The 24,857-nt window shown below is 57.6% G+C and overlaps 10 protein-coding genes across 10 annotated transcripts; all 10 read left to right on the top strand.

Moving 5' to 3' along the window:
* Nucleotides 1-1,003: 1,003 nt before the first annotated feature.
* LSCM1_02356 (uncharacterized protein) lies at nucleotides 1,004-2,437 on the top strand (the record flags this gene model as incomplete). The annotated part of the gene is made up of 1 exon (XM_067319939.1): nucleotides 1,004-2,437. One exon carries the CDS (start codon nucleotides 1,004-1,006, stop codon nucleotides 2,435-2,437), a length of 1,434 nt encoding a protein of 477 aa, XP_067175314.1.
* A 738-nt stretch (nucleotides 2,438-3,175) lies between these two features.
* On the top strand, nucleotides 3,176-3,811 carry LSCM1_02357 (uncharacterized protein; the record flags this gene model as incomplete). Its single annotated transcript, XM_067319940.1, has 1 exon — nucleotides 3,176-3,811. The coding sequence occupies one exon, from the start codon at nucleotides 3,176-3,178 to the stop codon at nucleotides 3,809-3,811; it is 636 nt and encodes a 211-aa protein (XP_067175315.1).
* Nucleotides 3,812-4,331: 520 nt separating this feature from the next.
* LSCM1_02358 (uncharacterized protein) lies at nucleotides 4,332-5,900 on the top strand (the record flags this gene model as incomplete). The annotated part of the gene is made up of 1 exon (XM_067319941.1): nucleotides 4,332-5,900. The coding sequence occupies one exon, from the start codon at nucleotides 4,332-4,334 to the stop codon at nucleotides 5,898-5,900; it is 1,569 nt and encodes a 522-aa protein (XP_067175316.1).
* Nucleotides 5,901-7,193: 1,293 nt separating this feature from the next.
* Nucleotides 7,194-7,655, top strand: LSCM1_02359 (uncharacterized protein; the record flags this gene model as incomplete). The annotated part of the gene is made up of 1 exon (XM_067319942.1): nucleotides 7,194-7,655. The coding sequence occupies one exon, from the start codon at nucleotides 7,194-7,196 to the stop codon at nucleotides 7,653-7,655; it is 462 nt and encodes a 153-aa protein (XP_067175317.1).
* Nucleotides 7,656-9,089: 1,434 nt separating this feature from the next.
* On the top strand, nucleotides 9,090-10,742 carry LSCM1_02360 (uncharacterized protein; the record flags this gene model as incomplete). Its single annotated transcript, XM_067319943.1, has 1 exon — nucleotides 9,090-10,742. One exon carries the CDS (start codon nucleotides 9,090-9,092, stop codon nucleotides 10,740-10,742), a length of 1,653 nt encoding a protein of 550 aa, XP_067175318.1.
* Nucleotides 10,743-13,726: 2,984 nt separating this feature from the next.
* On the top strand, nucleotides 13,727-16,207 carry LSCM1_02361 (uncharacterized protein; the record flags this gene model as incomplete). Its single annotated transcript, XM_067319944.1, has 1 exon — nucleotides 13,727-16,207. One exon carries the CDS (start codon nucleotides 13,727-13,729, stop codon nucleotides 16,205-16,207), a length of 2,481 nt encoding a protein of 826 aa, XP_067175319.1.
* Nucleotides 16,208-16,657: 450 nt separating this feature from the next.
* LSCM1_02362 (uncharacterized protein) lies at nucleotides 16,658-18,253 on the top strand (the record flags this gene model as incomplete). The annotated part of the gene is made up of 1 exon (XM_067319945.1): nucleotides 16,658-18,253. The coding sequence occupies one exon, from the start codon at nucleotides 16,658-16,660 to the stop codon at nucleotides 18,251-18,253; it is 1,596 nt and encodes a 531-aa protein (XP_067175320.1).
* Nucleotides 18,254-18,979: 726 nt separating this feature from the next.
* LSCM1_02363 (uncharacterized protein) lies at nucleotides 18,980-19,540 on the top strand (the record flags this gene model as incomplete). The annotated part of the gene is made up of 1 exon (XM_067319946.1): nucleotides 18,980-19,540. The coding sequence occupies one exon, from the start codon at nucleotides 18,980-18,982 to the stop codon at nucleotides 19,538-19,540; it is 561 nt and encodes a 186-aa protein (XP_067175321.1).
* Nucleotides 19,541-20,357: 817 nt separating this feature from the next.
* LSCM1_02364 (uncharacterized protein) lies at nucleotides 20,358-20,813 on the top strand (the record flags this gene model as incomplete). Its single annotated transcript, XM_067319947.1, has 1 exon — nucleotides 20,358-20,813. One exon carries the CDS (start codon nucleotides 20,358-20,360, stop codon nucleotides 20,811-20,813), a length of 456 nt encoding a protein of 151 aa, XP_067175322.1.
* Nucleotides 20,814-21,870: 1,057 nt separating this feature from the next.
* Nucleotides 21,871-22,776, top strand: LSCM1_02365 (uncharacterized protein; the record flags this gene model as incomplete). Its single annotated transcript, XM_067319948.1, has 1 exon — nucleotides 21,871-22,776. The coding sequence occupies one exon, from the start codon at nucleotides 21,871-21,873 to the stop codon at nucleotides 22,774-22,776; it is 906 nt and encodes a 301-aa protein (XP_067175323.1).
* Between the last annotated feature and the right edge of the window lie 2,081 nt (nucleotides 22,777-24,857).

The following is a 24,857-nucleotide window of genomic DNA, read 5'->3' on the forward strand; positions in this document are numbered from 1 at the left end:
GGCGTCGAGGCGTTCTCCTCCGCTCGCTCGTTGTATCTTGGACACTGTCATGCGGCATGCCAATCTTTGTTTTTTTCCTTCTAGGAAAGGCAGCGCACCGCTTCGATTAGCAGCGGTTCTTCAGACTCGCCGCCTTTGAGGAAACATGCCCGAGCAATTGTGTACGATGAAGCGTGCATGTCTGTCGGTGAATTGATGGCTCGGTGTTGCAGTTGCCAACGCTTTTTGTGCGCGGTGCCCTTGTAGTTGCTCTCCTCCCGATGGCGTGACCGGTTTCAGTCTGCCACTCATATAGTCTATCTCGAGGACGAACTTTCGCGCGCATACAAGCTTTCTCACATACATGCAAACACACACGTCCATGGCGTCCCCGACAACTCGCCCCTGAATGGATTTGCTCGCTCACCCACCCACCCGCCCAACCCCTTCATGTGGCGCTTCTTGGCGTCGTTGTGTTCACACGTGAAAGTCCTGATTAAGAACGACGTGCACAGCAGATTTCTCTCTCTGAGGGAATCTTCTTCTCTTCTTGCCGTTTAAAACCCATACGATTGGCTTCGCTTTACCCTTCTCGCCTTCCTATTGGTTGGCGCAGCCCTCGTGGCAGGAGGGCTGCGATTACCGTGTGATACCTCATGGAGGTACAGTGCACCGACTCGTTCTCTGTGGGAGGCTGGAGGGGTGCGTTCGTCTTCAAGAAAGACGGCGTGGCAGGAAGTGCTCACGCCGACAAAGAAAAAGCCATTCCTCAGTGGTCTACGGCGTCGTTGCCGGACCCGGTCATGATGCGAGCGATCGTAGCTACAGCAGGCAATAAAGATGTTTCTCTGTGCTGTGAACACCTCCCCTCATTTATTCTGTGCCTTACCGCCTTCGCAGATTATTCCCGACGTGCTCGTGTTCCTCACCCCGCCCATTCCCTCTCCTTTGTTGTGGACGTCGTTTTGAATTGCTATGCGTACTGTGGGCCGCACGAGAGGAGTCTGAATGCGGTGGTGCGGTAATGGCAACACCGAATGCGCGCTCCTGCAGCAGTCTTCAAGATGATTTCGATGCCCGCAGGCCGCCGCTGGCCTACCCAGTAGTCCTCACGCTGGACAGTGCAGCTTCATGTCTCCGTTCCGCGATGGCCAGCTACACGAGGCGTGCTGTAGCTGCGCCGGACGATGCAGAGAGCAGTCTGGAGGCAGCTAAAGAAATGGCTGCCTTATCCGTCATAGGGCACATGCAGCGACTCTCACTCGTGTACATTGCAGCTCAAACCCCTGCGGCACGCATCGCAGGTGCATCTAATGGCACGATGCATGCTTGCGTGGAAGAGTGGGTAGCGTGGCTCGAAGGCCTCAGTGCGCAATCGATCGCGCTCGCGAGCAAAGTAGCAGTCTCTCTCGCATCGCTGCAGGCGTGCTGGGGCGGTGCGTACGCTGTCGGCGACGCCGAAAGGCCCCATATCTATCGAATCAAGGAAGCCATTGGCCGCTTCTTCGCGCGCGCGGCGCGCCAGTGCGTGGCGGAGTGGAAGACGTATGGAATACCTTTACGCACGTTTTTGCCACCGCTGGCGCTGCTAACTACATACGCACGATTCCGCTGGGCATGGAGTCGCTTTGCGGAACTCACGCACGTCGGCGACGATGGGTCTGTAAGCATGACAGAGACCCGTACGGCACTCACAACGTCCTCCGCAGCGACACAGTGGCGAGGCATCGAGGATGTCGATTTCGTCGGCGTCACCTGTGAAGTGGAGTCCTGCCACGCCGAGAAGCTCGTGCGTGAGGTGCTGCTGCACGCATTTCAAGTCATCGATTGGCGAGCGGGCAACGCCGTGCCGACAGTTAAGGGAGTTGCGCCGCTTGTCTGGTGCCTGTTTCTGCGGTGCCGGAGCTATGCTCTCTGTGGCCAATCCGAGAAGTGCTCCCCCTACGATTTTTTCGCGCACGTAGCCTCAGCGCGCCTTATCGCGGTGATCCTTCGCTGCACGGTGGATGGAGTTTGCCTCTGTCTCGAGAAGGAACTTCCTCGCATGCACGTAGCTCGTGCGGAGCAGGTCTGTACCTGCGACATTCCGTGCCTTGTGCTCCTGACGCGGCTGTGGTTTTCGTGGATCTCACTCGCGCCTGATGCAGCGTCCGTGCTTCTACGACCCTTGGAGTGCTCGCTGCGGCGACTAGTTACCTCGGCCGTGAAACTGCGCGGCGTGACGGAGGAAGCGACGCCTCTCTCGAATATGGCGAGTGAGCTGGGAAGACGTGGCGATGACGCGAGCAGAGCAGAGCAGGAAGCACGCTTTATCGAGGTCGTGTGGAAGGTAACTCCATTGACCATGTCTGAGATCGCATCCTCTACGGCAGCAACGCCGTGGAGCGCTGCTTTCGCTCGGGCCCGTGAAGTGCAGGCTGTGCTCGACAAGCGAACTGCTGTCACGCCAATTCCGTAAGGGACAAGCAGCACTCGCGGCTCTGCCGGCTCCTGTGTGAGCGAAGTCGCTGCAGCGTGCGACTTTCCACATGCACAGCCCCACCGTGTCCGAAGCTCTTTGCTGGTGACGCTTTCATGGGTGGATTCATCGAATTTTCTCCAGCCCTTTTTTGTTTTGTTCCGCTTCGTCCTCGGTGCGAGCCCACTGATGCCAAGGAAGTGGCCGCCCGCACAGTAAGCACGCATCGGAGCAAACACAGACACAGATGCAGGCATGCATGCTTCGTCTACATCACCGAGTCAAAAGCGCCGCTCTCCCGCTCCCGCGTCACGGCAGTCTGGGATATGCTGTCACCCTGGGAGACGACCTGAAGTGGAGTGGCTCGCTTATGTGCTCCCTGTCTGTCGCACCTGAATGCCCGTGCGACGCACCTCCTCCAAAGGGCACATTCCCCGGGAAACGGCCCTCCTGCCCACCCCATCTCTTTTTTGCCTTTTCGGCCATAATGGAGCGCAGCGAGTCCATAGGCAGCGCCCTTTTTCTGTTGAGGGAGTGGTGACGCGCCATCTAATGAGCGAGCGGCCGGCAGAAGAGGTACCCTTCGCGTCGACGTACAACGTTTGTCGCCGCTAGCTCCCGCCTCTCCCCTCCCCCATCACCACCAGCACCACCTTTCTCTTCCCTGTGTGTCCCGCCTGTCTCCATCACAGGGGCTCGGCTTCTGCCGAATGGGACGGCAAGCAGCATCAAAAAAAAATGATATTCAGAGGCCTCACGATTACGGGTGCTACGCCCACTCTGCGCCGCGGAGTTCGGCACGTCATGCAAGTCCTCCTTACTCTCGAGCGCGCCCCTCACGACACGCAGCTGAATCTCAATTTCGTCTCCCTCGACTGCATGCGTCAACTGAACTACAAATACAAGGGTGCGGATCGGCCAACCGATGTGCTCACCTTCACTTCCGTCGGGAAGGCACATAGCTTCATGAATGATCTTCTCTTCAGCGATTTTCTTGACATGAGCAGTGGCGGCGAGGGCTCTAGAGCTGCGCTGAGAACATCAGCGTGTAGTGCGGAATTAGCGGCGGCACCGTCTTCTTTGACGCATTCTGCCATCCGCGCGGAGTTGGTAGACCTCGGGGATATTTTTCTCTCGCTCGATTACATGCGTCTCCGGTGTAATCGCGGCCCTTTCTACACTCTTCCCCTGGCGCCATACCTCCACGCAGCGCTTGTACACGCCTCACTACACGCGCTAGGCTACGACCACACGAGCCCCGAACTCCTTCAGCAAATGGTGCGGCGGGAGCAGCAGCTTGGCCGGCAGCTGGCGATGATCGCACGACAGCGCCCCAGGTACCTTCCGCCACTTGACATTTGGGGATCGATGTGAGCCCGAACTCAAAGAAAGACAGCGGTGTCGGCGATCAGTAACGAGCGCACAGAAGCATGCACGCAGCAACGTGTCTGTGGGGTCCGCTTCCAGGGCCCCTCGTGAGCATGCGAACCGATTTGCTGCGTGCCCTAAAAGAGACCTTTCACCACTCTATCCCCTCCTATGGCAAGGCCCTCGAGATGCAGCGGCTTTGCGCGCGCTGTGCAGCACATTTTGCCATCGCCTCTCCATACGCTCACCGGCCTAAAGAGCAGCATCGTCTGTCGCCTTGAAGGTCTTCCTTCCTTTTGTCTTCCTCTCCACCCGCTCACCCGTGTGTGTCCTCTTACTCGCTCTTACTCGCTCTCGCCTGATCTTCAGAGCAGTCCCACCGCAGAGAGGTCAGGTAGCCTATAGGCTGTGTTGTCTCTCGCTCATACACTCTTTTGTTTTCGTCTCTCTGATTACCCCTCGGGGAGTTGTCGCCCTTCCCACCAAAAAGCTTGGCAAAGCTTTTCATCTCTCCTCCCCTCCCTGCATGGAGGCCTTCCGCTCCGTTCGGCTCACCTGCCACACCTCCTTAGCGCCCTCCATCGCTAAGGAGGAAAAAGGACAGGTGCTACGCGTTTTCAACGCACCGAGGCGGTCCGCAGAGCTGGAGGTTAGCAATCCTGTGCTCTGCGCTCATCGGAGCGTCGCCGTCCGGAAGCAGCAGCATCTCTTTCCCATCGACTTTGACCCCCTACTCTACATTAAAAAGATGACAACAGAGATGTTGACAAACAGGGAGGCCGAGCGGATTGCCTATCCGATGCACACGCACCCCACATCGTTTGAGCAGCTGCTAACGGCGCTAATGGAGAAGCTTCAGCACACCGTGCAGGCCGTCTCGTGGAACCATCCACAAAAACGCCCGGAGTGGGATTCCGATTTACGCTTTTACGGGCCGTGGTGGCTTGTCGTGCACTCGGAGCGCCAGTTGAAGGGGAGCTGCGGTTTGCCGCTCTCCATCTTGGGGCGCCGGGCAAGCAGCTGCACCACGGCCACGGTGAAATACAGCCCCGAGGCCCTCTTAACACGCGACCTCCTCTTCAATGTACACGAGGGCAAGCCGGAGAACCAATACGCGCCGCTGTTGGTCGAGCGGACCTTTGAATCGGAAAACCAACTGTTTGCGGACATTGCGGAAAGATTAGGTGGAAAGACTTTTCAACTCAGTCTGTTTCACATTAGCGGTGTCTTTGTGGGTCCTGATCGCATGCAGGTGCTGATCTTCGAGGGCTTCCGACGACTGTGCGCGGCTGTGGAGGTGGGGCGGGCGGCGGGGTCAGCCATGCAGCAAGACTTCGTGGATGGCGGCGATGGTCTTCTCTCCACGCTGTCCTTCTCCTCCTGCCATATCGGCTCCGCGGGGCTGCTTATTCTCCTTGTTGGGATTGTCTTTCTCTCAATGCACCACGACTGCCATGTGCATTCGCTGGACCTCTCGTACAACGACCTTACAAAGTCATCGCTGTGGTGCCTCACGCAGCTCATGTCCTACACGAAAATTCGACGGCTGAGTCTTCGCGGCAACTTCCTCTGTAGCAACGACGCATTCACACTGCGCGAGTTTCTCTTAGAAGGCTGCGACCGAGAGGTGGAGGAGCTCGACCTCAGCTACACCTCCCTCTCTGCTGAGCAGGTGAGAGTCTTGATCGACTGTCTGCCCCACCTCTCGAATCTGCGCGTACTGCTTCTAGAGGAGGTGGCGATTCCGTCAGCGCATTGGGCTGCCTTTGCTCGAGTAGTCGAGCATATGCAGCTATGGCGTGTAGAACTCTTCACCGAGCCTCCGTCCTCCATAATGGCCGGATACGCCAGAGCCATGCAAGATATATGCCGGCGCAACCGCCAGCGGTCACGGGACGGCAGCAGCAGCGACCAAGTCGCGCGGTGGGGCGCTTCGACGTTTTTTGGCATAAAAGACTCAAGTTTTTTCAGGGCATTTTTTCACCTTTCACGACTTCGCGGCGGTCTGGCGTCTGGGAGGGCGACAACTGCGCTACCAGACGGATACGGCGCATTCACCAACAACGACCCCAGTCTGCAACTTTTAGATGCCTGAAACGAAACGCGTGTGTGACCCTGTCCATTTGTTTTCGTTATTAGTTCCTATTTTGTTGCTGTTTCATTTATGGCATGGGCGCTGAAACTCTCACCGCTGCTTTTTCCTCTCCCTCTCCCTCCCTCTCTCTGTTTGTGCGCCAAGTGCTCTCCTGCGCGCCTGTGCGGCCATCTCGCTTTCGGCAGCTGATAAGCGTGCGTGTGCGTGGACAAGAGGATAGGCGTGGGCAGCTCGTGCCTCGATGCGAAATACGCTCCTGGGTCCCAGATCCCCGCGCTGCCCTCTCTCTTCCTCTTGCTCTCCCTCGCTCCGGGGCCCTGCCCGCTTCTCTTGCTTACTTCTTTGCACCCTGCTTTGCCCTCCTGCACGACTCTGTATTCTTGTCGCGCCCCGCCTTACCACCTCAGCCGCCGCCGCCGCCCCCACCCCCCCTCCCACCACCATCACCACGCACACACACACGCACACACCTTCCTCCTCTGCTCCCCTGCCTCCGATCGTCTTTGTCATTTCATCCACCAGCCTTTCCTGCGCATATTGATGAAGCAGCTTCCTGATCCGCAGGAGAACAACGCGGCGGCTGTTTTTCTTTTTTGCGGGGGGGGATGGGAAAGGGGCATTGAATGGAGCTGCTCCTCTCTCTTCCTTCTTTGTGTGTGAAGGGGAGAAGAGGGCTCTCTGTATTATCGGCACTAATTGTTTTTCCTTGGAACGGTGCCAATGTGCACGTCCTTGTCTTCCGAGATTTTCGCCTCCCTCTCTTCCATCGGCCCGCTTTTACACACACACACACACAAGCGATGTTAGCAAGAACATATTTTTTTTGCTAGTTGGAAAGTGCTTGTCTCATGTAAACAAATGGAACTGCCTCTGCACACAAATCCCTCTGTACACACTGCCACCTCGACTGTGTTCTTCCGCGAGGATGTAACACCAAAGCGTCTTTGTTAGTAGTTCGACCTCTGCGAACCTCTGACACTGCTCACCTCCCTCTCTGCGTACCTGTATGTGTAAGGGTAGCGCTCGCGAAGCGAAGAGATGGAACCCTGGGATGGGGAGGAAGCGTGTGTAGCTGCTTGAAATGTTCAACAGCGTTCACCTTCAAGGTGTAAGAAAAAAATCCCCTTGCCATTGTTTCGCTTGCGCGTGCGCGTCGGTGGCGCTTTTGTTGCAGAGGCATGGGCGCAATCACTCCCTCCTCCAACAACAAACTGTGAACGATTCTCACCCCCACACACACTGTGACTCTTTCTCTGTCAACTATTCATCAAGAAGTTAGAGCGCTGACATTCAATGTTGCGTCCTACCGCTGTGCGGCTCGTCACAGCCTCCCGCGGCGGATCTGGCACCACCGCTGCACCTGGTGGTGCGGGTTATTCCGGTCAGCATATGCACTCGCAGCAGCGCGTGTTAGAGATCAGCTCTCCAATGTCCCTCCTGCGCATGTGCTACCGCAGCATCGACATCACCGTCAAGTCTCGCCACGCTCGCACTTTTCTCAAGAAGCGGCTGATAGAGGAATGGGCGCGGAAGAGAATGGAGGCGAATCCAGCGAAGCAGCGCTTCTACATGGACTTGGCAGGCTCTTTTCTACAGGCACTGCACACGGAGCGCAACCCAAAACCGGGAAAGGTGGTGAACTTTCAGCTGTCTCGTCAGATCGCTTACGAACAAAAGATGGCGGAGCGGGAGAAGAGCGCCGGGGCGCGGCGGGTGCGGCGCATGCCAAGGGAACAGAAGGCACAAGAGCATTAAGTGTGTCTCTGATAGGTGCACCAACCTCCCCCCTATCCCTCCCTTCCCTCTCGACGCCCTCACGAACACGCAATGCTGGCGTCGCCCTTTCGCTATACCTGCCAAGCTTCAGAGACGCAGCTGTGCACGTTGAACTTGCCCCCACACCTCTATTTGTGCTGCTATTGCCGCCCTTTGTTTGATGTGGACACGCACTGCTCTTGGTGCTGTGTGAACTTGATGCATAGGTGTTCTCCTCCTGTGATTCTTGCGTTCTCATGGGCTTCCGCTGACGCATTCTGCAATGGGAACGACACAGCGGCTAAAGCACTCGCTCATGCTTTGGTGCCGATACGCACATAAAATATGCATGCACATGGCTACCTTTGACGCTCATTCTTGGCCGTGCTTCGTCAAGTGAAAGCAAGTGTCGCCACAAGTGAGGAAGCCGCGCACAGATGGCCCTGACAATGGCGCGTGTGAGCCGTGCCCATTTACGTGCGCATCCGGTAGCACTTCCCCGACCCCGCCGTGCTCGCTCGTGCACCCGCGCACACAGAAAGAGGCGCTCTTACAGCGTTGCTGTTCAGGCTCCCTTTTGAAAGCACGTGCGAAGAGCGGTGCAGAACAATATCCACAGAAGTCATCAGCGCCCGCGGCCGTCCGCAATGAGAATCGTTTCACTGTAGTCCCTCGGCCCCTTTCACCTACGCGTTTGTTCGCGTTTGGCTCTCTCCGCCTCCTCACCCTCCCTCCCGCTTCGGTCTCACAACGTGCACCGTCGCTCATTTCCACTTCACCCCGCTGACATGCTCCCTCTCTCCCTCTCCTTACTCTGTGACTGAGTTCATTACCCCACCCGCGTGTCTTTGCCCCGTTTCTTCTTTTATTCCCACGCGTTTCCTCTCCTCTTCTTCTGCCCAGCACACGCACACGCACGCTCTATCACCACCAACCCCGTAGCGCACTTGCGAATAGCGAAAGTCGATGTATAGAAGCCACGCCAGCACATTACGGTAAGTCGGGATGGGTCTCTTTGCACAGTTCATCACTGATCGAGCACACCCACCCACTTCCCTTTTTTTCTGCCCCACCCATCTTCGCACCTATTCGTTTTTTTCTAAGGCCGCCGCTGTTTCGTGGTACGCTGTGGGCACTTAAGGGGTCTCTTTTTTGTTGGTGTTGTTTTTTACACACACACACATATATAATATATTTATTTAGCATTGGCTAGCCTCTCCTCTCGAGCGGCCCACTTCCACATCGTTTTCTGCCCGTACCCTTAAGGGATCACAACGTTTGTTTGTTTTTTTGAGCTCACCTTCCTCAACTCTTTGCTCCTCCTCGTTGCCTCTCCCGCCATCTCTTGCTTTGCTCATCGGCTGATCCACCCCGCGGGCTTGTGGCGTCTCCTCGCGAGCGCGACTACTCTGGACTCATCTTTCTCGGCACACCATGAAGTACGGCGTGACCTCCGCTACTGTGCCGCTCAGGGAGGTGGCTGTTCTCGCGTCTGTCGGTATTCTCGCCTACGCTGCCACGCGGACACTGCAGGCGGTGTACTCCGCGCCACCGAACATGCCAGAGCCCGCAGTTCCGCACAACCCAGAGGACAGCATGCTATGGAGCATGATCAAGCGTGTCCTCTACCGTCACTTCTACGTTGTCCGAAAGGGCGACCCGCTGAAAACGCTGCAGCGGTGGTGCAGCGAGTTCGAGTACAAACCATTTGTCATGAAGATATTCTTCCGCCCACACGTGGTGCTTTCCAGCGCGGTCGACATCGAGCATGTTCTGCTGCGCGCCGACACGAAATTCTATAAAGGCACTGGCTACGACATCGTGCGCATCGTCGTTGGCCGCGTAGGGCTCGTGGCGATTGGCAACAAGGAGGAACATGCCGTCCATCGCCGACTCCTCATGCCCATTTTTAGGTCGAAAAATGTGCGCGGTCTTGCGAATGAAACGGTTCGCATGCAGGCCCTACGCATGATGGGGGGACTCTTCGAAGCCATCCAGCGTGGCGGGCATCAGAACGCTGTGGTGAACCTTAGCGACCACATCTTTCGCATGGCGCTCGCCACCATTGGCGAGGCGGCCTTCCGCGCCTCCCGAAACGAGTCGCTGCTTATGCGCCGCCACTTCGATGAGGTGATGAAGATGTCCCGCATGAACTATTTTTGCCCATATCTCAAGTCATCTGCCCAGATCAAGGCCCGCAACACCCTCAAGGAGATGAGTTCGCAGCTGCTGGATAAGAACATGAAGATGAATCAGATCGGCACGCGTCGGTGCGTGATGGACGCGCTGATCGATGAACTCTACGTGCATTTTAGCATGGAGGACGTTCTGGATCACGTCGTCACGTTTCTGTTCGCTGGCCACGACACAACAAGTCACACGGTGGCGTTCCTATTCGCGCTGCTCGGTACCCATTTGGAGGTGCAGGACCGCCTCTACGAGGCCCTTGAAGACTTGATGCCCTCAATCTGCACCTGCCCCACCGTCGAAGAGCTTATGGAGTGCGACTACCTTGTGGCCGTCGTGAACGAGGCGCTGCGAATGTACCCGGCAGCGCCTATCATCTACCGGGACGCTGCTGAAGATGTGTATCTTCCCGGCTCTGGAGTTGTTATCCCAAAGGGCATGACCGTTGTCATCACGCTCTTCTCTCTGCAGCGCAACAAGCACGTGTACGGGGACGATGCTGACGTGTTCCGCCCCGAGCGATGGATTGGCGAAGAAGGGCAGGCGCTGCGCAAGCGCTGCGGTCGCTGCGGCTATATCCCTTTCAGCTGCGGTAAGCGCAGCTGCATCGGGCAGGAGTTCGGTTTCCTGGAGGTCCTCATTGTGACGGCTCTGCTGGGCCGCCACTTGAAGATGCAGCTGCTCGGCAACTTTCCGGAAGCACGGTACAACATTACCGTAGCGATGAGCCACCCAGTCTCCATGCGCATCGCCGCGCGCGGTGGCGTTTCCGTCAGTCACGTCTACGAGCGCATCGCCAGCGTGCTCGACCTCAACGACAACAACGGCGACGCCAGCGACAGTGTGACGCGGGCAGGGGCGGGTGACGCGCGCTGCAAAGAAGCCGCCGTGTGCGGGTGAGCAGCACGACGAAGCGTAGCGCAAGCTTCGCCGTATGTGTGCGCATCGTTGTTCTCGCTTGTTATGGTGTCGAGGTGCTAACCTATGTGTCTGCCTGCCAAGGCTGCTCTGACCTGAGTAGCCGCTGCAGCTAGAGTCACCGGAAAGCGAGAGCACACGAGGTACACCGTAAAGCTTAGTGATCAGAAGATAGGATCACAACGCAAGCTTTGTTTGCCACTGCTTCTCTTCTTTCCAACACATTGTCTTACTGCCCCACGAGTGCCCCCCTGAAGTTTCCGTCGTGTTTCTACGTGTTATGTGTGATCAGTGTAGCAGGGATTCTATCCCTCCTGCGCGCGCGCCCCCCCCACGCACACACACAGGCACACATATACACACGTCCTTGCCCGTAGGTAGAAGCAGTGCGCAGAAAGAGGGGGACGATCCCTTTGAACTTTGGCAGGAGCGCGCTGCAGAGCTGCTCTTTTCTGGTGTGTGAGATGTGTCTGTGGGGAGGGGGAGAGGGGGAATGCCTTCCGTTTTGCATATTCCCTGCCTCGATGCTGCTTGAAGGGGCACGCCATCGGCAGCGCAAGCCAAGAGGGTGGTGGTTGCTCACGTCTTCGCTTTTGTGGGCGCTTGTTCGTTACCCCGCGCTCACCCTTTCTTTCCCTTCGTCGGACTGAGACCTCTCTGGCACGGAGGAGGGGGACGGCGGCTGCGCAAGGGTCGGCCACATGTACAGCTTTCAATGAAGGAACCGTAATAGCACGCACATATATATACTCCATCAACAAGGAGAATGAAATGCGTGTGCGGGTGAAGTTTTTCTTATCGTCTCACCGCTTTTCCTTTTTTGCTTCAGCGTCGTCTCCGATACGTTTCTTATCATTGTCCCCCTTTCCTTTTTCTCTTTGCCTCTGTGTATGTCTCTCTCTCTGTGTGTATGTGTGTGTGTCTCTGTGCGTCTTGTGGGCCTCCACGGCGCGCTTTCACCTTGCGCCATGTCTGACTCGGGGTTGGGCTGCTCGTTTCCGGCGCGCCGCTCTCGTTGCTGTCCTCACGAGCCTCCTCCGTTGCTGGGCGGTGAGCTGTCGGCCTCTTTCATGATTGGCGCTTCGTTTTATTTTTTTCGTTGCTTTCACTTCTTTTTTTTCCCTTCATGTGCCCAGTCGCTACTTCTCTCTTTCGCTTTCATGTCGTTCGCTGACCGTTGTTGTGGAACCAGCCCCCACCGTCAGCACTTGTACGTACGGTGCTCGCTTTATCGCTGTATGCAAGCTCAAGCTTCACCCTTTCACTCCCTTCCCGACCACACGACCCTTGTGTGTAAGTGGGCCTGCGTCTCACTCTCTTGCCACTGCCGTGGCTTTGCTGGCATTCTTTACTGTTTCTCTTCACTGCATAGCTGCTGGATGACGTACTGCCATCGAACGCGCTCTCGTGTCATCGTTCTCGAGCCTCTCTCTCTATCCGTCTTAATTTTGGGTCCGGTGTTGTGGGTGCACCCGGCAAAGCAAGTGACTCTGAGGGTGAAGGGTGTGCAGTCGTGCCCTTCTCACAGGCCCAACGAGAAGGCGTAGGGCAGTAGTTGGTAGCGAGGCAGCCACGACGGTGGCTTGCGTGTACGCGGTGTCAACCCGCACCCGTTAAGGTTACTTCTTTTACGGGCGCATTCGCTTTGGTTGTGAATGCTGTCGCCTACTCCTTCTTTTTTCATTCACTCGTCTCCTTCCTGCTCTTCGTAGCAGCAGGTGTAGCGCGAAACAGTGTGGCGTTAGTGCCTGCACCGCAGCCCCGGCCTTCCGTTATACTCGCGCCTTTGCTGCTTGGTGTCCTCCTCCCTCCCTCCCTTCACACCACTCTCCCCTCCTTTGCGTGCGCTCTCTCTCTCCCTCCCCGCCTCTCCTCCACCCACACCCCAAGCCCACTGGGAGATGCTTGCCCCGGGGGGGGGTTCAAGCGTACGCGTTGCTTTCATCGAAAATCGTTGTGTGGACTTATGGGTGCAGATGGCTGCTGGATCGGGGCGAGGGAAGGGGGGCGGGGGGTAGTGCAGTGCTCGATCATGTTCAGTTTCTGGAAGGATACTCTGCGGTGACACCTACCTCGTTTCTTCTTGTGCGCGTGAGTTGGGAATGTGTGCCGCATTCGCAGCGCTTGCATGTGGGCGCGTCTTTTCTTGTCTCCCACCTTTAAACTCTGTGGCGCTTCTTTTTGCCTCCACCCGTCGCGGGTGCTTTGTGGGTGAGAGAAGAGGGATGGCGACCCACTTCGCCTCTGCGCAGGGGCCGCATCACTCCGATTTCTGGACAGAATGACTGGCAGAGAAGACGGTTAGCAAGCGAGGGTTTAGTGCGAGAGAAGATGACAACAACTGAAATACGGCGGCGCCATCACGTAAAACGAAAACGAAGCAGTGAACATGCGGAACAAGGGGAAGTTGTGTGTGTGTGGGGGGGGCAGTGCCTCGTGAGACTGCGAAGGTGGCGCAAGACCAAAACCTGCGGGTCTCTCGAGTACCTCTGCTCTGCAAGAATTTCCCCTTTCTGCCGGCGGGATGACTCCATTTGATATTCAGCTGCTAAAGGTGCCGACGGCATCATCAGAGGGAGCGTTCACGCCACCAGCGCTAGCTTCGAGCTGCGCACTGCTCTTTCTTCTATACCACTCCTGTCGACTCGCCCCCTCTCTCCCCTCGGTGTAAGGTAAGATGTGAGCGTGTGTGTGTTTGTGTGTGTCGCCGGTAGACTATTGGTGACTAGGGTCCGCGACACTCTTCAGAGACAGAAAGTGTTGCTCAGCTTCTTTGCATGTATGAGTGTGTTTCTCTTACTATCTGCAAACAGCTCCCCACACACGCACGCTTTGATCCCGTCTCCATTTCGCCTTTTCCACAATCAAGGCTAGACACAGAACACGCATTCGGGCCTCAGCTCAAACAAAATTGAGTACGCGGGAGGGATCGCTGCTAAAGGGACGCACGGCGCAGCGAGCATACGATGGAGAAGGCATTTCCTCGCCTGTCCCTTCTCGTCGAGGAAGACCCACTGCCGCACCTTTACGCGTCGAACGGAATTGCGGTACTCCCGTCTACCACCTCTCACGGCTCCTTCGTCGCCGTCGCGACGCATGGAAAGCCGTCAGCGGCAGCAGCGCCTGGGGCTTTCGATGTAGCGCGGTATCCTACCTCCTCTTTCTCGCCTATTATCAGTCTCGATGTCTACTCACTGGATGCCTCATCACTGCGGCCAACAGGTACAGCATCCAGCGCTACTGCCCAAGCCCCCGAGATGATGCTGGTGCACACCATCCCTGTTTTCTACGATGATGTTCGGTGTGCACATTCGCCGGACACAGCACAGCGGGGGGTGGTGAGCAAAATCAATGGCCGCTCTCCGTCGACGGCACCTGCTACCGTCCCAGCGAAGACCACAACTTCGACGGAAACGGTGGGGAAAGGGGCCCCTTTCTTCTCCCCACAATCGGCCGACATGGTGCCGCCGACAGCCCCCTCATCGTTAGAGGTGCAGCAGATTGCTTGGGTTGGCCTCACTGCTTTGGCCGTCAAGACGAGACAGCGTCAGCTACTGCTCGTTCGCTCTGGTCTCACCAAAGCCGCGAGCTCGTCCAGCTCTGAGGGTGAAGACGACGCACCGTTCGCCATGCGAGAGAAGCTTCGCGGCAGCCACCAGGAGTTGAGCGCCGTGTGCACGTCTTTTGCGCGTGTGGAGGACTTCTGCGTCGCCAGCGTCACTGACAAGAGTGCAAGCGGTGTTGCAGAGAGCTGGCCTGTGTCCGTCATCATTGTAGCCGGTCTGAACTGTGTCCGTGGTGTAGTGTGCAGCGACGCAGCGGCGAATCGGATGCCAAAGGTGGCGCCGCGGCAGGCGAATCCGTCGCCTCTATGGAAAGAGCATAAGTGGACTATCGGGCCCTTTAGTCACGTGGCAGCGACGCCTCTTGCCGACTCAGACGTGTGCATTTGCGCAACATCGCTGAGCGGCAGCGTGGAAGTGTATTCGTGGAGAGTGTGCAGAGATGGTGGGGATGCGGTACCGGTGTGCGTGCATCAGGTTCTAATGGCACCAGATCATTTCTTCTATGGGGTTTCCGTTTCTGCCGCCATGGCATCAGCGCACGATACGGTGAGGCAGACTACACGGGGCATCAGCTTTTGGGTCGTCGGGGGCGAGTCCACAGGAACGCGTGGCAGTCGGACCGCACGGGGCGGCAACGGAGAGGCCCATGCCTCAACCCTGCCAGCTCTGCGTGGCCCCGACGGATGCGTGCTTCAGGTAACACCACAGAAAGCCGCTCAGAGCTCTGGGGAACATCAGAGGGACACTGTATCTCATGAAGCGGCGCGGACCGTAAGTGGAGTTCCTCGCATCTTGAACTCGCTGTGGGCAACATCGTCGAATGGATCACTTCCAGTAGCAGACGTGATCACCCAGAATGCGGTCGTTTCAGGTGCCGCGGGATCAGCACCGTGGGAAACCGCGCGCTCTGCCTTTGAAGTCGCGTCGTGCCTTCGACTGGGGGCGCCGTGCTTCCTGCAAGCGCAGAGAAGAGGTATGTCAAAGAATGGTGACGACTCTGCGCGCGCCATGCCGGAAGGTGCGCTGGCAAGCAGATACATTCTTTTAATATACGCCTCCGCGAATCGCGCAAGCGGCACGGATGGTGTTTCGTCCTCCATGTCTGTCCTTTCCTCAGAATGCTCAGATAATCAAACGGTAGGGTGGGGCAGTGTGATCTTGTCACTGGACAACGCCGACGTTGCTGCTGCGCTGGACTGGATGGCTGCAGCGCCATCAGAGGCTGGTGTACCACCGTTGTTTGGCATGGCCTCTGTCGCGCCCGCGCATATGGCGGTAGGAGAGCATCGGGATCGCAGCGCCACCCCTTTGCAGGGCACGCACGAGCTCCTCCTTTTTACTCCTCATCGAATCCTGCAGCTAAGAGTGAGCCACCACCGTGACTCGGCTGATGGCCGCATCAGTCGGCCTGTGCTCCACGTGCACGGAACGTACGGCGTGGACGGTCCGAAGCGCATTGTTGGCGTAGTCCCTCTTCTGTCACTGAAGGCGCCAGCACCGCTTCTGATCTTCTTCGGCTCGGCAAGCCGTGTTGTGGCGAGCGGCAATGCCGGCGGTGAGAATGCGCGGTCCGTCTACGGCCAGCCAACGCGGACGTCGACCTGGGCTATCGTCGCGGATGTTCGAGCCTCTCTCCTTCGACAGCTCACCCCGTGGATCTCTCTTGCGACAGTCGAGGCGGCGCCGGAGAGAAGTACGAACGCGCATGCGCACCACCGCGAAGCGAAACGCTTGGACACGGTGCAGGAGCTGATCCACGCAGAGAGCGTACGCCTCCAGCGTCATTTCGACGGCCGCATGGACCGATTGGAAGCAATGTTGCATGACCTTCTTCAGTCCTTAAGAAAGAGCCAGGAGCGGCTGGCCTTGTCACCGCCGTAACTCGAACCAGCGGCTCATCTTGGCTACCTGCCCGTGGGGCGAGAGAGCATCACAGCAAGATAAAACGAAGAAAATCGGCTATAAGCGAAAAAGATGGAGTCCGAGGCGGCCGCCACCCCTATCCCATCCTCTCTGCCTCCGGCCACGAGTGTCGTGTGCGTCGACGTCTGAGGGGCATTGCCTGTTACGTATTTGATGGACTCTTCTCTTGTGCGTATAGGTTAGGGGGGGAGCTGCACCCAAATATCGAAAACAAAAAAAGAGGACCCTCATGATGTTACCTCAAAGCGTGTATCACCCCGAGTTTTTTTTCAGCCAGTTTCCGCCTCTCTCACTCCTCTTCTAATCTCCTCTCCATGCAACCTGATCCTCGGTCGCTCACCACGCACCTGTTCCTCCTCCTCCGATCATCACTTCGCTTGCGGATGTGCCTTAAACACTCAAGACGGAATGGAGGCTAAGAAAGTCGAGGAAACGCGCGTGTTGGTGTGCCAGGCGCGCGATCTCTTGCGAGGTCACCTCATTGCAGCCCCTGGTCGCCCGCTGTTCGTTGACGCACAACACGAACTAGGCACCACACTACAGCAGCTACTACCTTGCCTCTCCATTCTTCGCTCGTACGAGCGTGAGTATGCGTATCTGTCCACATACGAGCTTGTCATAGGCGCTACCAGAAAAGTTCACGGCAGCCTTACAGCGGTAGATGCGACGATGAACGGGGAGGATAGGCAGCTCCTTAAAGCAAAACATGGAGTGATACACCACAGAATGGAGGACAGCCCTGACGCTTCAGCAGCACCGTCCACGTCGATGGCGCCCAAAGGGGCGACAGCGACATCGATCTCAGCATCTGCCCTAAAGCCTGCCGCAGCTACTGCTCCCCCGGTGACGTGGAGGAACACATATGGATGCGCTGACGCCATTCTCGCCTTGCGCCAAGCCACAACGCTGCCGATGCAGCACCCATCCCTGTTCACAGGCCCGCGGCAGCCGTGGCGCCGTCTGTTGCTCTATGGACCACCTGGCACCGGCAAAACGCGCCTGGCGGCCGCGACGGCGGCGGAGTACGGCGCTGTGTTTCTGAGCGTCTCTGCGGCAGACTTACTGAGCAAGTGGGTCGGCGAGAGCGAGAAGCACGTGCGTCACGTCTTTGCGCAAGCGTCCGCTTCCGCCCCACGATGCGTTCTGTTCTTTGATGAGGTTGATGCCCTTTGCAGCGCGCGCGGCGGCTATGGAGAGAGCGAGCTGGCGCGCCGGCTCAAGACGGAGCTGCTGCTCCACCTCCAGATGGACCTGCCCGCGGTGACAGTGCTGGCGGCCACGAACTTGCCGTGGGAGCTGGATGCGGCCTTTCTTCGCCGGTTCGATCGATTTATTCACGTCGGGCTCCCCACTGACGCAGTGAAGCGCTCTCTTTTGGTGACCGAGCTGCGTGGGGTCGCTCACACCATTAGCAGCGACGCGTTGGATCGCATCGTGGCACAAACAGAACGCTTCTCGGTGGTCGACATGCGGCGGCTGCTGTCCCACGCGGTGATGGCGCCAGTGACGGAATGGCTACTGCTTGCGCAAGCTACAGATGGCAGCCCCAGCGACGACAGCGAAGCCCTCACCGGAGCTGAACATGATGGACTCGATGTGGTCAGCGCAGCCGCCGCCACTGCGCCGGCGCCGCTTCTCTCCCCCTCCTCACCCTCACGCACGCACACTGAATCGCGATGTCGGTCAATGCACCGCCTTGCAGACACGGAAATCCTCGGCGGCGGTGTTCGGAGCGCGACCTCACGAACACAGAGCACGCCGTCGCCTCTCTCCTCACCATCTCCATCTTCGCCAAGGAGCCCCGCCTGCAGTCCGGCGAAAAACTCTTCCTCACTTTCGCATTGGGTGCACTTGCAGTGCCGGCGTCCATGCTGCCACGCCGACGAGGTGCCTCATGTGGAGTACCGCCATTTTGAAAAAGCTCTGCAGGCCATCACGGCCACCACCACCTCCGAAGAGATGGCGCGCTACGCCACATGGCGCTCTCGCAGCACCGTCCTGTAGTTGTGGGGGAGAGTGAGTGGAGGGTGGGGGGAGGGGGCGTCTGTCGTGGTGAGGCCGCAGGCGCATCTTTACTGTTTCACAGGGCTCGGAGCACCTCTTCGGACAGCTCCTCCCTCTCCCACTCCCATCTGGGGGCCTCTGTTGCACATTCTCTCTGCTACTGACTGCTCGTGATCCGTTATTTTTTTTTCTTTGCGTGTGAAGGCTTGTGCGCTGCACTCGTCTGGGCAACCTCGTTTGTAGGCCTGTCTCCGCGCGCACACGCGTTGACGCTTCCGCCAGCTGCGTGCCGATGTCGATTCGTAAATTGAGAAAGGAACAGACGCAGTCGGCGAGGGGTACAGCTGACTGCCCCACCCCCTCCCCAAAGAAAGGAGGGATGGGCAGAGGTCGTGGCGTGGACGCGCAGTTTGTCTGATCAGTGTGCGCAGCACAGCGCTTGTCCCACCACGGAGGCCCTTGAGTGTCACTTGGTTATATGCCACTAGCGATGGTGGGTTCGACCCTCAAAGACGTCCCCCTTGTCACTATCTGCTAGTGGGCGATGATGCACATCACTCTCGTGCCCTCCTCTCCTCCCTTTCCCGCTCTCTCACACTGCATGATGCCTTATCTGTTCTACATGTGTGTGTGTGTGTCTCTTGACGTTTCTGCGCGCCAGCGTCATTTCTTTCCTCAGTAGAGATACCTCACTCCATACGCGAGCGTGCGTGTACGCCTCACAGCATGGCGATTCGGGTTGTACTGCAGGCCATGGACCAGGCCCATTTGCTGGTCGACAACATCGACAGGTATGTGCGCACGGGCCGCGGAGCCATAGTGTACATCGCTTTCCTCGCGGACGGAGATGACACCCAGATCACTGACGAGGCGCTGCGTCGCAGCGTAGATGTCCTGCTCCAGACCAAAATCTTCACGCACTTTTCACCAGAAAAGATGATCTCCCGGCCCCAGTCGCTAGAAGAGTGCCCTGAAATGGACATCGTCATCGTTCCACAAGCGTCATTAGGGGGAAAGCTGAAGGGGCGTTCGGTTCAGTTTCACCAGCTCGTCGACAAAGCCGTTGGAGCTGCACTGTACGATCGCTTCTGCCACTTTGTGCGCATTGCCCGTGGGGTAGACGAGACTAGCGTGGACGCTAATGGTGCGCCCCTGAAGGAGCAGGACGCTCCCGCTGGGGATGGCTGGATCAAATACAATTCCCGCGTCATTAGCGGCACCTTCGGGAACCGCCAGGGCTTACGGCTCGAATCGGAAGGTCCGTTCACACACGTCTTTGACATTTGACGCTCGCTGCGCAGCTACGAAAGGCGAAGCATTGAATGCGTCGAGGTCAGCAGCAGCTCGGCAAGAATGCGCGTGCCGCCCGAGCATACTCATATGGCGCTCGCTGAGGGCAGAGCACCTTGCAGCCAACCTGCAGCGCTCTCCTCAGTCCTCTTTACCCCCTCCACACACACACGCACATGCATGCACATGCATACACCTCTCCCGCACCCTCAGCTCATTTCATTGCGTGGCGCTGACGCTCTTTTCTGCCGCGGAAAGTAAGGAAAAGGCTGCAGAGTGCATGCGAAACCTGAAAAGGCTCATGTTAGCGCTGCAACGAACGAAAACTTAGAATTGCATCGGGTGCACCTCTCTCGGTAGGCAGAGGGGTCACCCATCATAGATCGCTGCTACATGGCCATGCAGTGTGTGCGACATGGTGTAACTCGTGCACACCACCCGCACTCCAGCGAATGTGCGAGCCCTACTTCGACAAGATGTGTGCGTTGCTGTTTTTTTTTTCAGTGTTCTGGCAGGACCTTTGTCATTCATGTGGCTTTGAGGGACAAGAAACACGCTTGTCTATGTCTGCATAACCTCTCCTGCACTGCGCTCTTTCGCTGCACCTCTTTCTCCGCCTCTGAAATTTCCTTTCACTGACCCCATCGTCTCACACACAAGCACCAACCACTTCCATGTGTACGGGTGGCTGCCCAAGCACTCGGCTCTTTACCAGGCAAGCGGCTCTGCGCCATGCGTGTGCGGCTCGGATAAGGAGCTCTTTCCTACAGTTTTGATTCTGCTTCGGTCATCGGTATTCGATCTAAAGTCATCTATGGCACTGTCCAGCAGCGGCTCTGCCGCGTTGGTAGATCATGCGGTGCGGGCCTCCTCGATGGTGACACCGCAGTGGACGGCACAGCAGCGGTGTTTTCGGCAGTTGATGAAGTCGCTTCGCGGCGCGTACTTCCACGACCGCTCGAAGCTTTTTTGGGCCCGGCATCGCGTCCTCGTTGAGTTCTACAAGTACTCGCGTGTGGAAGAGGAAAAAGACGTTCTTCTGCTTATCGGAATCGGCAACGAAATCGCTCGCTTTATGGCCGAGTACATGAAAGTAGACGTCGGCGCCATCATGGAGCATAACGAGAAGATGCAATCGTTACCTGTGGCGAAGGCTAAGCGGTACCGTGAGGAGTATTTGCTGCATGAGAAGCAACACGAGTCGTGGTGTAAGCAGAAGATTCGACTCATTATGGATCGCCGGCCGCCACCGCCATATCCGTTCTTTTAAGGCCCGCGCCGTGACCTCGAAAGAGGAGGCAAAAGGGTGTGTGTGTGTGTGTCTGATAGCGCGTCTGGTGACATCCTCTGAAGCACGTGCTGACCAGGGATGGCATGGAGGGTAGAAAATAGCGTGCTGTGTGCCAGGTCGGCTCTGGCTCGCAATCGGGCTGTTGCTTCACTCTCTTTCCCCTTCCTTATTTCTTGGCGCGCACACACACACACGCGTGCAGATGCAGAGCGCGCTCATCTCAGCTTTTTTACGCCTCGCAGTTCCTCCTCGCGCGCTCACACAGGCACGAAGTGGACAAGAAAATTCAACCACCGCAAACGTAGCGTTGGGCTGCTGCCTTTGTGTTGGCAGAGACTCGGCGGGATGATGGCGCACCTCCTCAGGTTATGTTGCCGTTCTCGGGAATCATAGAGATGCTCCTCGGGAACGCTCCTCCTTTCACTGATGGCTCGCACTCTTCTATCAAGGCCAACGGTTATAATGTTTGGCGGGACTCGCTTTCGAAAACGAATCTCCTTTTTCACCCCCCCCATGTAGACGGTGGATCGATCCTTTCGCTGCTGCGCATCTTCACCGCTGCTGGCCGCATGCCTGCGTGCCTGCGGGTTCCTGCGCGTGTGGTGGCAAGAGGGGAGGGTGCAGTGACTCTCTTGGGCGAGTCAGGGGACATCTCTGTCGATCCGCTCCATCCTTGCAAAAGGAGAAAGAGAGAGATGCATGCCTCACCCACATCAGCGCTTATGTTCAGCAACAACAACAGAACGGTGAGGCATGCATGCAGAGACATCCTCACGCCTTCCGAGACCTTCACACGCTTTCCCCCTCTCTCTTTCTTTTTGCCGAACCGCCTCGGTATCCGCCCCGCGCCCCCCCCCCGTTCTCTTTTCGTGCTCCGTGAGTTTCAGCCCGTCTTTCCCTTCTTCTTCCGCTTCTCCCTATCCCCCTCTCTTTCCCATCTCCGCGCGTGCGCCGGTTGCTGTCGGCGTGGCGTCGCTCGTCTTTCCATAGCCATCCGAAAGCGGAGAACACCCACACGTAGTCTTGCACAAACAGCATGGTCTCTTTCACGCCCGACCCCCGCGGGCGCAACAGCATCACCGTCCACAACGAAGACGGCTCTAGCATTACTGTCTTCGAGCAAGGCGCGCACCTCAGCAGCTGGAAAACGAAGGACGGGAAGGAGCACATCTACCTCAGCCCTAAAGCCGTCTTTGCCGACCGTACCGCCCTTCGCGGTGGGGTGCCGCTCATCTTTCCGCAGTTCGGCGCCTATGGCCCACTCTTGCCGTCGCACGGCTTTGCGCGCATCCGTCCGTGGTGCATCGAAAGCGTCCAAAATGGGAAAGCGGCCTTCTCATTGCGCGTAGCGCTGTTCGAGCTTCTGCCGGAAGGTGCCGCCCTCACTGACGCCCCGCAGAACGCCGTCAGCCTGCTGTACACGATTGACTTCAGCAACACTGAGTTGAAGCTGCACATGAAGGTAATGAACATGAGTGAAGAGCAGCCGGCACCGTTTCAGTTTGCCTTCCACACCTATTTTGCCGTGTCCAGCATTTCTCAGACGGTGATCAACGGCGTCAACCGCTCGCCTTTCATCGACAACACTAAGGCGTGCGGCAACCCGCAGACGCCGCCGAGCCCGCCAGAGTCGCTGTGGACCATTCACGGCGAGCACGACCGCATTTACCCCGGTCAAGCGTGCGCCATTGTCCTCCAAGACCTCGGTGCGAAGAAGGCGCTGCAAATCTCCAGCCCGAACCTGAGTGACGTGTGCCTCTGGAACCCCGGCCCAGACAAGTGCGCGGCGATGAAGGACATGCCGCCGGATGGCTACCAGCACTTTGTATGCGTGGAGCACGGAAACATGCTCAAGAAGGTGCTGGTGCCGCCCTCCTCGAGTTGGACGGGCACGCAGGAGATTACAATATTGGCGGAAGGCCCTTGCGATTCAAACATATAGACACTGTCCTTAACGCCACAAAAGGAAGCGGGGCGGACGTGCTCCCCCACGAGGTATGCGCCTCTGCATCCTTGAGCGCCTCCTGCGCCTATCCTTGCTGACGAACCTATCAATCTAGCTATATATATATATATGCTGTCTTTCCCCTTCGGCGTCGCCATCGACACGCTGCAAGCGTGGCAGCGGGTGCGTTGGTGCAGTGTCTCCGCCGTAGGCTGACGGGCCGGCTGATGTACAGTTCTTTCGTACGCGGCATTCGCCAGTCCATCCCAGTGTCGTGACGGATCCGTACACGCCGGTGCACACGGATGGCACAAACACACACTCACAGATGAGTGAGCCTACGCTGACAAAGCTGAGGAAGCATTGGAAGACAACAACTTAACGGTGCCTCGTGCCGGCTCACCTATCCCCTTATCGAGAGCGTCGCTGGCACATTTGTACTTGTAGTGCTCTCAAGAAGTGCCCCGCTTCTTTTTCTTTTCTGCGGTGGATGACGTATTCTTCGCTTACGCATCGGGGGCGGGAATTCTGAAATGCTGAGCTTTTGTGCGCTCGCGTGTGGAAGCCCCTTATTTCGGAGGTCACCTCAGTGCACGGTGTGGGGGCTCTGTGCTCATTCTGTGCGTGAGAGGGCGCCATGCAGCCCCCTTCCCCTCCTACCCACATCTCCCCCTTCCCCATCCCCGTGCCCATGTCACAGTATCTCTAGCGGTGATGGACTCAGGCACATACGATAGGAGTCAAGCAGCTGAGCCATGGGGTGGTTACGTTGGTGAGCGGTGCGGGTCTACACGGCGTTGCGTCGCAGATATCGCTGGCGGTGCGCAGGTGCGCGCCATGCATGTGATCTGCGAAATGTCAAAGCAGTTTGGCATCCAACGCGGCGAATGCACCACGTGGCCGCTGGCCTGCTGCGAGTTGCTGTGCCGTGGCGTGAGAGGCGGGGGCGGGTAGCATTTCGGTCAGACGCCATGCTCCGCTGGCCGCGTCGGCGCATGGCTGTATGCCGTGTGTCTCTCTGCGTGGCTACTTCGCGCCACCAGGCGAGGTGGGATCGGGAGGGGGGAAGGGGGACGTATATGACCCGGCGGAGAGGCGCTGCGGAAGTTGTGAGGAGTTCTCACGCGTGTGTGGTGCGGCAGAGAAGAGCGGAGGTGTTTGCGTCTGTGTGTCTGACTTGACGTGCTCTTTATTGCGTCGGCCGTGTGGGAGGGGGGAAGGTTCTTGGCCTGAGGTCTTGCGCGCGTGCACTCATATAACGTCATTAGTGCACATGGATGGATTCGGGTGAGTGTTACCCTCCTTTCTCTCGCCGTTTTATTCTCTCGGCAACGGACGCTGATGGGTCGGCTTAACAGGTTTGTTTTGCTGGCGCAGGCCCTCTTGCTGTGTCCTCAACACCATTGCTTTTTTCCCTGAGAGCGCCGCGGCAGACGCGTTTTTTGTGTCGCGGCCATTGCAGACCTCACACCTGCCGCGCCCGCCAGCGGCCTACTCTATCAAAATCCGTCCCCACCCAACGACATGCAGTCACATATCAGCGGAAGAGATGTCGGCCTCACACCTGAGGGGAACCGAACAAAAAGAGAGGGCACGGGAACGTTCGGTGCGCGTTTCTGCGTTTGAAGGAAAAGAGGAGGAAGGGCCGCAGCAGTCTCCCGCAACGAACGCGATACCTCCGAGCAGGAACTCAAAGCAGAGTAAGCACCCTTAAGAGAGCAAGCACTTCTTGGGGTGCATTTCGAGTCCGGGCGTGCCCCCACCACCACCAACCCTTCTCTCTCTTCCCCCGACTCTCCTGCCAACACGTTTGGCAGCCTTCCCGGGTCTTTTTTTGGAGGGGCAAGCTCACTCAAAGCGTACGGCCTTACGTCGCCATGGGGAAGTGATCCACACGAGGGTCGGCGCCCCCCATTCCTTGCGGCATTTTTGCTCCCTCGTCTGTTCCCCTCACCACGCATGCACTCTTCCCCCTTGTCAGCTCCACTCTCATCCTGCGCTGTCTCCTCTTTCTTTTCTCACGTTCTCCTCCCCCCACACCTCTGTGTGTGTGTGTGTGTTTGTGTGTGTGTGTGTCT

Source organism: Leishmania martiniquensis, chromosome 34 (genome assembly GCF_017916325.1).
Source record: "Leishmania martiniquensis isolate LSCM1 chromosome 34, whole genome shotgun sequence".
Lineage (NCBI taxonomy): Eukaryota > Euglenozoa > Kinetoplastea > Trypanosomatida > Trypanosomatidae > Leishmania > Leishmania martiniquensis.